Genomic DNA, 13,016 nt, shown 5'->3' with positions numbered 1-13,016 from the left:
ATGATTAGTGCTCAACTAATTGTATAATAAAACAAGTCCTAAATACTACTTGTTCCTTTCACTTTTTATGAGCGATGCTTGTATATTATTGTTGGAAAATTATGCGCTTAGATAATTAATGTGCAATTTCATTACGCTTATTAGGGAGCTGTACGTAGAAACAGGAAAAGCCACTCACATTGCGTGACAAATGGCAGTTAAATTGCAGTAAGTTCAAAGTACAGATATATCGACATATATGATTATAATAAATATAATGCTTCTATTGTTTACAAATATCAGACAAATACACTAATTGTAAGCAAAGTACGGGGGATCGATGAGCTAGCCAAGTTCAGATTTTCCAATCGAAAATGTTGTGGACTACTAACCAACTCACACATGTCTTACAGGTAAATGAACCACTCCAACCCCCAACAAAAGGCGGTGAAGTGGAAAGAGGTGTTCCGCTCCGCCTTCATGGACTGGTGCTTGAAGGTACTCATTAAGTATTAATTAGAGACCAGTAGCCTGAATAGCAGAGAGGTTAGTCAGCACTCCTCTCTGATGACATAACCATTGTCTGTAAAGGAAACAGCTTTCAGGACACTGATGATTGTCATGAAAATCTCACAAACTTATGTGCACCAAATTTTTCGCAGAAGTTTACTATGAGTAAATTACAGTAAGGTGCCCCAAATCTGTCTATGTGTACTCTATATGTACTCATATTTTTAAGACCCATTGAAATCTTTAATTAAAGGGTATAAAATGAAGCATTTCCTGCACAGAACTGCTTTTTAGCAGAGTTCCATACCTAATAAATGCCTTGCATGCCATTGAAAAGAAAGCAGTGCGCAAAGCAGTTCATAGGGGGTACAGATAAGCTGGCGCCTGCAACGCGATTTTTGCCAGTGGATAGGCTTTGTTAAAATCAGTCCGATCAAACGTATAAATTGACTCCAGCTCGTCTAAAATCTTACAGATTTTTGTAAAGATCACTTCTATCGTACTGCAATCAAAGAAACACTTTGAAATCGTAAAAACCTAGCTGTCTCATAGGTTGTTGCCTTTGCTATTGAGCTGCATCCAAAACGAGAACAGAAACTAGGTTGGTGTATAGGCTAATTTTCCCTCAAGGAAAAAAGTTGCGGCATGCTTTGACAAGCACACAGTTGTCGAGAGGATGGTTGTAGCCATATCCCAACGGATATTCGAAGGACAAAGTAGGTTGCTAATACATAAATCCATTAACTATTTCGTTTTCTTTGGTTTTATTATATTTTTAAGCTTGACATAAAATAGTTTTTGTTTTACATATACAAACAGACATATAAAAAATTGATCTCTTGGCAAACCAGTAGCCTAGACATTATAAAAAATAATTTCAGATATATGATAAGGTTTACTTCTCTAAATCAGATATAGGATGACAAAACGATATATTTACTATATGCTATAAAGATACACGTTGTGCCTGACGGGAGAAGTATAATCACAAGACATAGAAACACAAAAGCAGGTAGATATGGAAGCTATATATGTATGTATATATATATACATAGATAGATAGATAGATGTAATGTCTTTTTTTAAGTCTACGATATAATAGTATGGCTGCTGGAGCTGTAGGCACTGCATATTGTATTCCAGCTATTCGATGCTTAGTGCGACGCAACGATGACGTCATCAATGGACTAGACCACAAACATATTCATTCAATCCAATTCCAACTTAAAGATATGTTTTGGGGGGCGCTGTTGCTGTAGCTGCTGCTGTTGTGGTACTGCTGAGTGTTTATCCGGCACGGTGGAGACAAGCGGCCTCTCCACAGAGCTCTTCTCCTGCAGCGATAAATTTGCCACACTGCTGGAAGTGGTTTTCGTGGAATATTGACTCTGACGCTGATTGCTTCCCTCGCGCACTCTCGAACATCTAAATGGAAAATTGGAGGTAATACACAAATAGATGATTAGTCGTCAATTTGGGTCGGGGTAAATATTTGATAACACAAAAGCACCGATAAACCGATTAATTAGTATTTATCGCAGATATGCTTGAAATGATTTCTGGTGATACAATGGAAATCAGAGAGATAGGGATAGGGAGCAATAAATATTAGCTATTAATGTTAATGCTCTTTGAATTGATTTACATGCGATTAGAATTTGAATTATTATTACATAGATAGCGAAGTGCGAAGAGATACTTAATAGCATTTGCTGTTTTTGGCTGAGGGAGAGGGTGTTATTTTAGTTATTGTTCTTGTTGTCGTTGTTGTTGTTAATCACAGTTTTTTGATTCTGCAGCAGCTAACTACTTGGAGTCTTTACCTTTTATTTTTGTATTTTGTTTACGGTTTTGTTATTGTCTTAGCAGCCGCCTCTGACATCTTCGTATTACCCATGGCGCTTGGGCTCAGCTGTGTGCCAGACTTCATTTTTAACTTTTCCTGTTGCACACTTATGTCGGTTGATGTTGAGTTTGTTGTATTCGATTGTCTCGAACCGGGCGACTTTGGCTTCAAGAGTCTTCAGTGCAGTTGAACGGAAAATTACGATACGTTGATACACAAATATATATTTATATTTATATATTGTATATACAGATTGTTTTTAAAATATCACTACATGCTGTTACATGGTATTATTACTACATTTACAATAAATGGACGGATTTGTTCATTAGACTCGATTATTGAATGTATACTTGTGTGTTTGTGTGTCTGTTATTATAGCCTTATATAGATAGCATTTTACATTTTGCTTTGCTAGTCACAACACTCAAGTTTTAATGCTTGATTTCTCTTGTATGTGGGGCTTGTCTTGTGTTGGCTGCTTATTACTGTTGCTGTTGTTGGAGTTCTTTTGCGTTAGCGATATCGAAAGCAGGCTGACAACGAAATACAAGAGAATAATTTATATAACCAGCAGCCAAATTATATACATATATATGCCATTTGATTTACTACGTAAATTTCTAAGAATGCATGCACGGGCTGGATTGGGATATCTTTTAGTACTTGGTATTGCCACGTTGCACAACACTAAACAGCGAAGAGGAAGAGCAGAGGATCACTGCTTACAATAGTGCAAATATCATCGTAGTTACAGTTGCCGTTAACAGCTATTCCACTTAAACAGCATGTGAGTGAACATCGCTCGTGGAGTTGGTAAACGCATTGCGGATGACGACCAGCTTACGTATGTGCTGGGAGGCATCCATGAATCTCTGGCGCATCGTGCTGCTGCCCGCAACTGTAGTCTCCGTTTGCCTCAACTTCGCACACGTATCGTTCTGATAGGATTTTTTTTTGTTTTTTTTTTTAAGGATTTTTTTTTGAGATAGGATTTTAAGTCAATTTAAGAATTAGATACGAATCCGATACAATTCAAGACTTGAGATACAACACAAAGAGATAACGCTTTCGAGGACTTACACAGTTATGAACTTATTTATGGATAATACAATTGAGGGCAAGGAACATAGCTAGAAGTTCTAAGGAAAAGGTTCACTTACCTGTTGGTAATCAGGTGCTTGACCTTCTTTTTCAGCACAAACAGCATAAAGATGAGAAAACCTTGCATCGCATTGCACAGATCGGAAACGTAGAATATCTTCGACCACTTCTTATCGCTGCCGACAAAGTATGAGATTATCTCCGAGGACCAGGTAACTCCCATGATGAGAAACAGTCGCAGGAAAAGTCCAAATCTAATAAGGTTTCTGTTAGAGTGCGGTTAATTCAATCAAATCAATTGCTTACTTGTCCTTCTCGGTGCGTAGATTCTTTGTGCTATCCTCCCGAGCAATTATTCTTGCCATTTCGCGCTGCACGCTGTGTATTTTGCAGGCCGTCATCACAAACATTATGGTGTTGGCCACAATGATAATCAGGATGGGCCCGAAGAAGTACAGCATCGCCGACCAGTTCCTCATTTCCAGCCAACAAAGCTCGCCACCCCCAATGCCGGGCTTGAGTTCCGTTGGCCAATCCGAATACTCCTGCGCGAGCACAGTGAAGACAAGGAAGCACAGCGCCGATCCCCACGAGTAGAGAGAGTAGAGCAGGAAGCGTTTCTTCTCCTGGAATCGATTGATTCCACGCGTGCCACGGAAATTGTGCCACAGATCAAAGCTAATCACATTCAACCAGAAGAAGGCGGACATGAAGAAGAAATAGGTCGTGTAGCCAAACAACTTGCAAGGCAACCCATTCGGATGGATGTTTTTCAACAGGAGCAGGCAGCAGAGAAGCGAATATCCAATGGATATGCCCAGCAGATAGCAAACCAGAGATTTTCCATGCTGGTTACGCAATTCCGGAATTAACAGGTAGACGGCAATTGTAAGTAGCATAAAAGGTATGGAAAACAGCATAGCTAAAAATGAAAATGGAATGGAAAATGGTGTCCTTGAGTTACTTTCAAAACTGAGAGAATAGTTTGCATCAAAACTAACAGATATATATCCATTATACATAATACAAATTCAAGGCTCAGCACTTACCATATCCATTGATTATCTTCACCGTAGAGCTCACACTTAACATATTGCAGTTTGCTGGATTTATTGAGTAATAGATATCCGTATCGTTGACATAGGTGGGCACAAGACAGAACTCGTCCTTGTGTATATAGAGCATATCGTCCTCCCGCAGTAGCGAACCATTCTCATACAGCTGATAGGTGTCGTAGGAGCTAAGCTCCGGCTGCAGGGCAAACATCTCCGTGCAGGGTCTAAAACTCTGCACCACAAACTTTTCTTCAATGTCGACAGTCTGAATGGAACCGTTATTCAATGTGACATTCATCAGTTTTTCTGGCCATAGCTTTGTGCTCGTATCAATTTCACAACCATTATCTTTGTAGATCTGTCCCCACGGACAGCAGATATTAATGCAGGACTTTATTTTACAGATGCAGGCACGCTTATGCTCAGGTACATCCACTCGATCCCCCAGATGCTTGTAGATATAGTCGAAAGTGCCCACCTCATGACTGGGTATCAGGACACCCATGTAACTGTAGCTACCATTCTCAAACGAGGGAGACCCCGTCAAATCTACCGTATCGAAAAAGCTACACCTTGTGTGTATGCCATTTCGCTCGTGATATTTCCCCTCCCCCAGAGCGTATACCCCAAAATGATTGCCCGGCAAGAGGCGAATCACGACCAGGAGTACGACTCCTATCAATGTGGCACCACAGTAGATCGGGCCAGTTCTGTGTTTGACTTGCTTCTTCAGCATTTTGTGTGATCTGTGAAAAGAAGGCGAACAAAATTAGTGTGGAGTTGATAAGGTTTCAATCAGATGCTATGTTTATGGTTACATCTTAAGATTTGGATGTAGTATTATTCTAGAATCTTAGCCAAAATTCAAACGACTGACTATCCATTGAGTTTCTAGACAAATTTGGCAGTGGAAAGTTTGCCTCAGTTTTAAAACACATCTTGTTTGACAGTACAAACCCGAATTGGATCATTATCATTATATTATATAGATTTGTTCTCGTATGAAAAACAATTGGTTCCCAAAAAAAGGCCAATCTTTCATGTTGCTCTCTCATCTGTCCCAAATCAAACTTGAGGCTACACATATTCAACAGGTTAGCGCAAACAAACAAGGCTAACAAGGACATGTGGATTCATTACTTCCGATGTTAGTTGCTGCAATTAGGATAACACGTCCAAGTTGTGTGCCAAAAACACACCCTCACACACACACACGTAGAGAAATTACACACTCAGCAAAAGTCAATGGGCGTCTGTCTAGTGTCCATTGTCAATGCCTGCGGGGCATTAATCATCTGAAACTACACAAAGCATTTACGAACTGGTATTAAATTGATACTTAGTAAACCAATCTTGTCAATTTATCGTGTACAGTTGCCAGTTCCAGTTTGCTGACTGCGTCAATAACTCCCACCCCTGATTGATGCCAATGTTGTCTATTAATTCACGACACTATCTTATCGGGCTAACATCATTATGACCGCAATGTATAAGCCAAAGTCAAATTACGCTTAATTCATTGATCGCTAACTATTTGCATTTGATGTCCACAGCAAACATTTATGAAAGGCTTGTGCGTGTGTGTGTGTGTGACATTGATAGAACTGTGGTGTGTATGTGCGCACCTTAGAATTATCGTGAAATTTATTGGCCCATTGGGTAAACAGACATTAAACGCCTCCACCTCTAACCTCCAGCAGTGCCACAAGTTAAGTGTTTGTTAAAATTAGCATAATTAATCGCTCAGCATACGATTGGAATTTCATCTGGTATTTCAAAACACCATTAAACTCCAATCAACACACGTTCTCACTCGGATTGCTGCAAATCTATACATGTACATCAATAAATGGCCAAAGAATTGAATTATGGCCGGGCATTTTCATGAACAATTTTTACGATTTGCCGAATTTCTATTGGGAACTTTGTGGCTGCCATAACTTTTCTATACAGACGTATACGTATCTATTTGCCTCTTTTCGTAATTGTTTAATTTTTGTGTTGCATATTTATTGTTTGTTTTGCGTACAGATAAATGCAACAACTGCTGTTTTGAATCAACAAACGGCTTTGCTCCGATTGCCATTTCCCATGCACACTTAAGTCTAAATACATAAATAAATGTTTGTGTATAGTTTAAACAGATGCGATACGCCATCGATCGATTTATAAATTTATAATGCCGATCATATAGCATCAAGTTCAATGATTCACTGAAACATACGTTACTCAACCAGTTCTTGCTGAGTTCCCTAGTTGATAGTGGATAGGTGTGACTGTTTGCCTCTTACTGGAATGCAAATTGCTTTATCCACCCACTGATCGGGAGATTATGCCAGCTGGCAATATAGACGATAGACTATTCACGTTATAAGCTTGACAATTAAAGAACCTACAAGTTGGCAGACAGAGAGGTAGAGAGAGAGAGATAGCAACAATGGGGAACTGTTGAAGCGTAATGCGAATAAGTCTTCGATAAGATAATGGCAAAGAGTTGCTCATGTCGGACAAAGAGCATTTACTAGACATTTATTGATTCCAAGAAACGGAATTATATATTATATTTTTCATTTCAATGTTTTGCCCGGTAATAAAACAGTTGAAACATTGCAAGAACTTTATATGAATTGTCTTTTCGGTGCAGATTTTCGCACATATGAGTAATTAAATATGTGAGACACTTAATGGGTTTTTATTTTATATTTATTATCATTATGTTTATGTTTTTTCGTGGAGCTTCCGTTCCAAATAACGATAACGAGGCACTAAATGTTGTAACTCAAGACTCAGCACAGTGATTCATGCGGTGTCCTAAGGCATTTCCGATAGACCCCACTGGTCCAGGTTCACGAGTATTATTTGCGATAGAAGCAATCATAAATGGGAAACCAGAGACTTTTGTTATGTATCCAAAGCAGCTGTTGTAGATTTTTTATTCTATTTATGGAGGCTCATTTAATAATTATGTATGCTTAAATGTATAAAGTTCTACGTCGATTTATCGACTGACTGATAAAGCGAATGTTGCGAATCGTATCACGGGGCATATGCGAAATATGTTATGAACATATTTAAATAGACAAACATATTTGAAAAACCCGTTAAAAATGATTCTAATATTCATTTGTAAGTTGTGAATCTCACGCAATTAAAAACAGACAAAAATATAATAAAAACACTCACAATTTAGTAATAAAAGTTCTGCGTATCAGCTGAGTACTTTATATTTATGTACGTATTTTATTTATCAGATAGCACCAAATACGTTTATTTTTATATCAGTTATATTATTTCTTCTTTTATTATTTAATTATATGTCGGTTGCCATATCGCCATAAGTGCCGCGACTGTGGTCATATTAAAAACCGAAGTAAACTAATCGTGGCGCCAGTTGAAAAGACAGCGAACCCCGACAAAAAAACACTGAAACTGAAAACTGAAATGGAAAACCACCACAAGGTGGAGGTGAGTTAGATAAACAATATACCACACAGCCAGGAATTTGGCGGCTGCGATTATTTTCAAATTCAACAAGAGTTCTTTGCCTGCGGTTTTTAATTGTGATTATTTTTGTGTGGCGCCCATTGACGGGTTGCCCCATCACTCTATTTTTGTGTATCTTTGTTTGTTTTTTTTTGTTGTTGGCTTTTATTTGTACACTTTCAATTCATGGGAAAACTATTTTTTATACTCGAGCAATTTTAGCGCTTGTAAAACAACCATCACAAAAGGGGAATTCCGATTAATCCCTCACGTGTCACCCGATTGGAAGCACACTTAACTTGATTGGTAATCCTCTTGGCTCATATTACTAACTCAATATTGTAAAAGGCAGTCCAGCAAGACCTTTAGCTACAAAAGCGCGCTTTAAACTTTTGATTTATCTCTTTTTAACTAGCATTTTAATATTTATTATTTAAATTCTTCTGATTATATTAGGCTCTGATGGTCTTTCCCCAAAATTAATTTATACTTACGTTATGTAAAACAACGTAGCCTCATCAATCAAAACAAATTTATTCTTTATAGACATACGATCTATCTTGTTTTTAACTCCTTTCTGTTGCACAGTTCTTAAACTCTCATCCAAAAAGAACATATTATGGAGTTTAGTAGTCTTGTTTTTCTATCTATTTAAAAGAATATTTTGTCAGTTAACCTATGCCCCACAGACACTTCTATGTCCCACATCTATTCATATTCTTTATACGTCTAAGCACGACATTTTCATTTGAAATAGTTTATGAACTATTTTTGTAGCAAATGACATTGCTGGAATTTAATGCATTTAGCTAATTAAAGTGCAATTTCATTACGCTTATCAGGGAACTGTACATGGAAACGGAAAAGGCCAACCTTGCTGCGTGATATATGGCAGCGAAATTGCAGTAAATTCAAATTATAGATAAACCCACACATATGATTATAATAAATATAATGTATATCTTGCTCAATAATATATAGCTTTATATAAATATATATATATATTCCTGCTGGAAACTGTTTACAAAACAATGCGACGTGTCGTATGGCACTGATCCGGAAACTTCTTTAGAAAATCGTGCATTGGACGCGGATTCTCCATTATGTGCAATAAACCAAAGTGAAGGTATACAATAAACAATTTAAGCAATTAGAAATAAGAAACATTTAAACAAACGCCAGCCAAATGTGCAAATTGTAAACAACTTGTACAGTTTTGATGAGTAAAGAGGCCAATGAGCAGAGAGACTCCCTGGATGAGGGCTGGCGAGTTGCGTTAACGCACTCAAGCTGAGTTTATCCAATCGATTAATCTATTACTCAAACACACTCAAAACATGCAGTTAGAAAAGTATACGCATTAAGGGAGCTCAAAGTTGCGTTTGAAGCAGCAGTTAAAAAACTACGCCTAGATTCGGGTCTGACTAAATGGCGGAGTGGAGGGAGGGTTAATAGTCGGCACCTCAACAATTAGGACTCGTCTCTTGAGCATTGTCGCTAATGAATTCCTGTTCAAACTTAACAATGGCTTGCAGAGCAAAGGTTATACTGACGACATTGTATATATAAAGCACACCCTATGTAGGATCCATAGAACAGGCTGTGAAGAATATGCAGCAACTGGTGTGTTAGCGAAATACCCACAGGATTCAGAGATCCGTAGATAGGAGATGAAGTTTGTTTCTATATGCTTCCAGACTTAAGCATCACACATAATCAGGACAATTGTAAATATTTTTCAGGCAAAAATATATGCTATTTAGTAAGCCAACAAATATGCAGCCATCTTCTCAGACAGCTAGGTAGAAAAGAACAATAGGGTATCTGTTATCTGCTGAGACCTTTTCCGGGCAATCTATATGCCGACGCTGTACAAAGGACCCCTATTATGCTAGAGGAATCAGAGCTCTGAACCCATTTATCAGTTAAGGGCACAAAAGATCCAAGTGATTGCAGTGCACAAACCCTAATGGAAGAACTATGACTCACAACAAGTGTTTACTTTACAAAATTGATATTTGTCTTGAAATTAATTGAAATAATACAACACTTAAGTACAGCTATTTTTCCTAGAAGTTTGCTTTCAGTAAATTGCTGACTCAGTTATGCGACCCAGATCTGTCAACGACTATTTCTATATAGACTCTTGTGTATCCATTTTTATAAATAAATGTCTAGTAAAAACTATAAAAATACAAACTAGCAAATTAATTTCCACGCTGATTAGGAGAATTAGCCACACATATACAAAATGAAATACATTTTTAATTAATAGGCATTTCCATATTTTTTCCCCATGTGCCATCAAAATATTTAATTGTCGTATTATGTTTTGGTGGAGACGCCCACTTGAATGGCAGGGCATTTATTTATTTTGCGTTGTTTACAATTAGTTCTTAGGGGAATGCAAAGCGTTATCTTTTAAACACTTACCTAAGTTATTTATGTCGATATATAATTGTATATCTGTATTGTTGATATGTATATAGTTTTCAGGCAATATTTGCTTCAATCAAGTTGTTTGTTGTGCTCAACGTTTTTGTGTTTTTGCTTCTCAGTAATATTATTATTGTTTGTAAATCTTTTGTCACTTTTGCTGGTACTTCAAATTATTTTACAAATACTCGGTGCTATGTTCGAATATTAAATATATACACAGTGAAAAAATAAATATCTTAAATGGAATCTTTATTTGAGAATTCTTAAATCGAATTCTAGCCATAAATTCAAATTTAAAGTTTCAAATCAACAAGGTTTTTTTTACATATGAACAATCTAAGAATAGTTTACGATTTAGCCGCTCTTAAAACTTTTTATACGCGTTGTACTTGAATCAAAAATATATATTATATATATTTTTCATTTTTAAATGATTTTTTTCTGTGTGTATGTATAACATATATAAAGTTAGCCCCTCGATATTAGGTATGCAAAGCAGCTTAACAGTTGCACGCCATTGATTCGCGATTCTCTTTTAAAGCAATTAACGAGTTGGGTTTTTCTATTTGTCATATACATAATTATGTATACAAAGGCTCACGAACTGGATATTTGTTTTGGATGACAAGTACCCGTGAATATTGTGATAAGGCTGAACAGTTTTGCATGCCTTGCAATACCAATGCAAGAATCTGCGATCGCGAAACACGAAACTCAGACACATAACATAAAATGTGCATATATAGATGTGTATGCGGGTGTATATTACAATGCACGTCAATAATTATATCTTTGTTCACATGATCATCATTTGGTAACTGGAAATTTGAAATGGGAATTCCCATGTAGAAACACAAACAGATCACAAACCTATTGGAATAACTCGCGTTGTGACGTTGTTCGATTCAACCGGTTATTTTATTTTATCATAGCAATTAAAAAAGCAAAAGCGCTAGAGACGTAGATCATTTTATTAATGAGTTATCAGCAACTCCACATTTAATGAGTGTCTCTAACGTTTCTCTCCTTCTTAATTCCGCGGCACGTCCACCAAAGCCGACGAACTTAAACGAACTGAACTAATGGACGGGACGACCGATAAACTTGTCTTTCTGTTATGCGGACTTGTACAAGCACTGTTAACTGTTCACTGTTAACTGCTCAACTCATAAATGTTAATGCACTTGCACTGTTATTCACAAAGAGGGAGAATTACTGGAAGATTTCTTAGTAAACTGGTGTTTCTGTCGTAAACTTTGTTAAAAATGTACTTTTATATGTATATATATAAAATTTCAAATGAAATTAAAAAATGAATTCTGTGCTCGGTCAAAACACTTTCTGGACATACTGTTATGCGTTATATAAATTTCAGAAATAACTTAAAGTACTTAAGGTATTTATATTTGTTTGTCTGTTTGCATGCAAACAAATATACAATTTTTTAATGATGATTTTTGCATTACAAGTCTTTGTTGGTGGCGTTCCTCCATTGCCTTGTCCGCATGTAGGTGGAAGACAAAAGCCACATGGCAATTGATAGACGCTCGCCAGCTCATTGCTGCTCACTGCTGCTCACAGCTTGCAAGCGGTTGAAATGTAAACAAACCCATAAGTGTTCGATGAACGGGTGCTTGAGGCAACCTGCTGATTGGCTCTCAACTCAAATCGAAGCTGTGCCCTCAGGCTGTGATTCAAAGTGTTTTTATTTTGTCATTTTATCGATTTAATTGGCCTGCGACGGCAATACAATTAGCCAGTCCGTTGCTGAAACTGAAGCGGCTCACGCGAATACTTTTATATTCCCCATGAGTCAAAGATCAGCACGGTCTATTAGTGCTTTGTGCTTTGAAACAAACTGTATGCAAACTTATACACATAGACAATAGCACACAATCACATTGAACACGGTACAAGTCAATTATAGTGGCTGCCCTTACAGTGGCTGCCATAAATATGCACATCTAAAAATAGGTAAATATTTACAACTTTCTTCTTTAACAAATTTAATTGATTTTATTTTCCTCATTTTTTCTTCTTTTTAAAAATACATACATATTATTTATAAGTGGTTACTATGAATATATACATCTATACTTAGATATATATACTTATATTTTAGTTTCTTAGTAAATTCAAGTATTCCTTGTCTTACTTTTTTCTCTATAAAAAATACTATACATACATACATATTATTTATATATACCGATGTATATATGTTCGATTTGACACGTAGGGCGTTCAAAAATATAGTCGTACCTTGGGTGTACGTGTTTTAAACGATAAACCGCAATTATGATTGTGAGACAATATGCTAATTTGATAAAATTCATATGGAAAAAATAGCACATACGAGCTGCTGATGGTGATCAAAATTTCGGGTGGTCTCCTCGTCGTTAATTGCTCGAAAGCATCCCAAAAACTAACAGCGCAATTGCGCAATTTTAATTATTTTTATGACTTTGAATACAATCGAATTGGATATGGCGTGTGAGTGCAGAGTTTGTGCGAACATATCTATATATCTACATCTGTCTGTATATATATATGGTCGCATTTGTATTAATAAGCCCATCAAATGTGGTTAACGATCGAGACGT

The 13,016-nt window shown here is 36.8% G+C and overlaps 1 protein-coding gene across 8 annotated transcripts; it reads right to left on the bottom strand.

Moving 5' to 3' along the window:
* Positions 1–1,278: 1,278 nt before the first annotated feature.
* On the bottom strand, positions 1,279–11,938 carry LOC6556838 (G-protein coupled receptor Mth2). 8 transcript variants are annotated; one of them, XM_043215568.1, is made up of 6 exons: positions 11,287–11,434; positions 10,411–10,607; positions 4,489–5,240; positions 3,746–4,361; positions 3,499–3,705; positions 1,280–1,914 (listed from the first exon to the last, which is right to left on the bottom strand). In XM_043215568.1, the coding sequence occupies exons 3-6, from the start codon at positions 5,228–5,230 to the stop codon at positions 1,698–1,700; spliced, it is 1,782 nt and encodes a 593-aa protein (XP_043071503.1). In that variant the 5' UTR covers positions 5,231–5,240; positions 10,411–10,607; positions 11,287–11,434; the 3' UTR covers positions 1,280–1,697. The 8 variants fall into 8 exon arrangements, with proteins under 8 accessions (XP_032592070.1, XP_043071503.1, XP_032592077.1 ...); XM_032736193.2 differs by lacking the exons at positions 10,411–10,607; positions 11,287–11,434 and adding exons at positions 2,313–2,510; positions 11,883–11,938 and having other exon boundaries at positions 1,864–1,914; XM_032736179.2 differs by lacking the exons at positions 10,411–10,607; positions 11,287–11,434 and adding an exon at positions 11,883–11,938 and having other exon boundaries at positions 1,279–1,914.
* Positions 11,939–13,016: the final 1,078 nt, after the last annotated feature.

Source organism: Drosophila grimshawi, unplaced genomic scaffold (genome assembly GCF_018153295.1).
Source record: "Drosophila grimshawi isolate 15287-2541.00 unplaced genomic scaffold, ASM1815329v1 contig_44, whole genome shotgun sequence".
Classification (NCBI taxonomy): Eukaryota; Metazoa; Arthropoda; class Insecta; order Diptera; family Drosophilidae; genus Drosophila; species Drosophila grimshawi.
This window is presented reverse-complemented; position numbering and strand designations above follow the sequence as displayed.

What these genes read in the sequence shown, in the direction of transcription:
- LOC6556838 (XM_032736179.2), bottom strand. Translation starts at nt 11,923, where the DNA reads ATGCGGACAAGGCAATGGAGGAACGCCACCAACAAAGACTT. An exon ending in CTACGCACCGAGAAGGACAA is followed by an intron (nt 3,706 to 3,745) that starts GTAAGCAATTGA and finishes GCACTCTAACAG; the next exon opens with AAACCTTATTAGATTTGGAC. An exon ending in AAGCACCTGATTACCAACAG is followed by an intron (nt 1,915 to 3,498) that starts GTAAGTGAACCT and finishes TTTTCCATTTAG; the next exon opens with ATGTTCGAGAGTGCGCGAGG.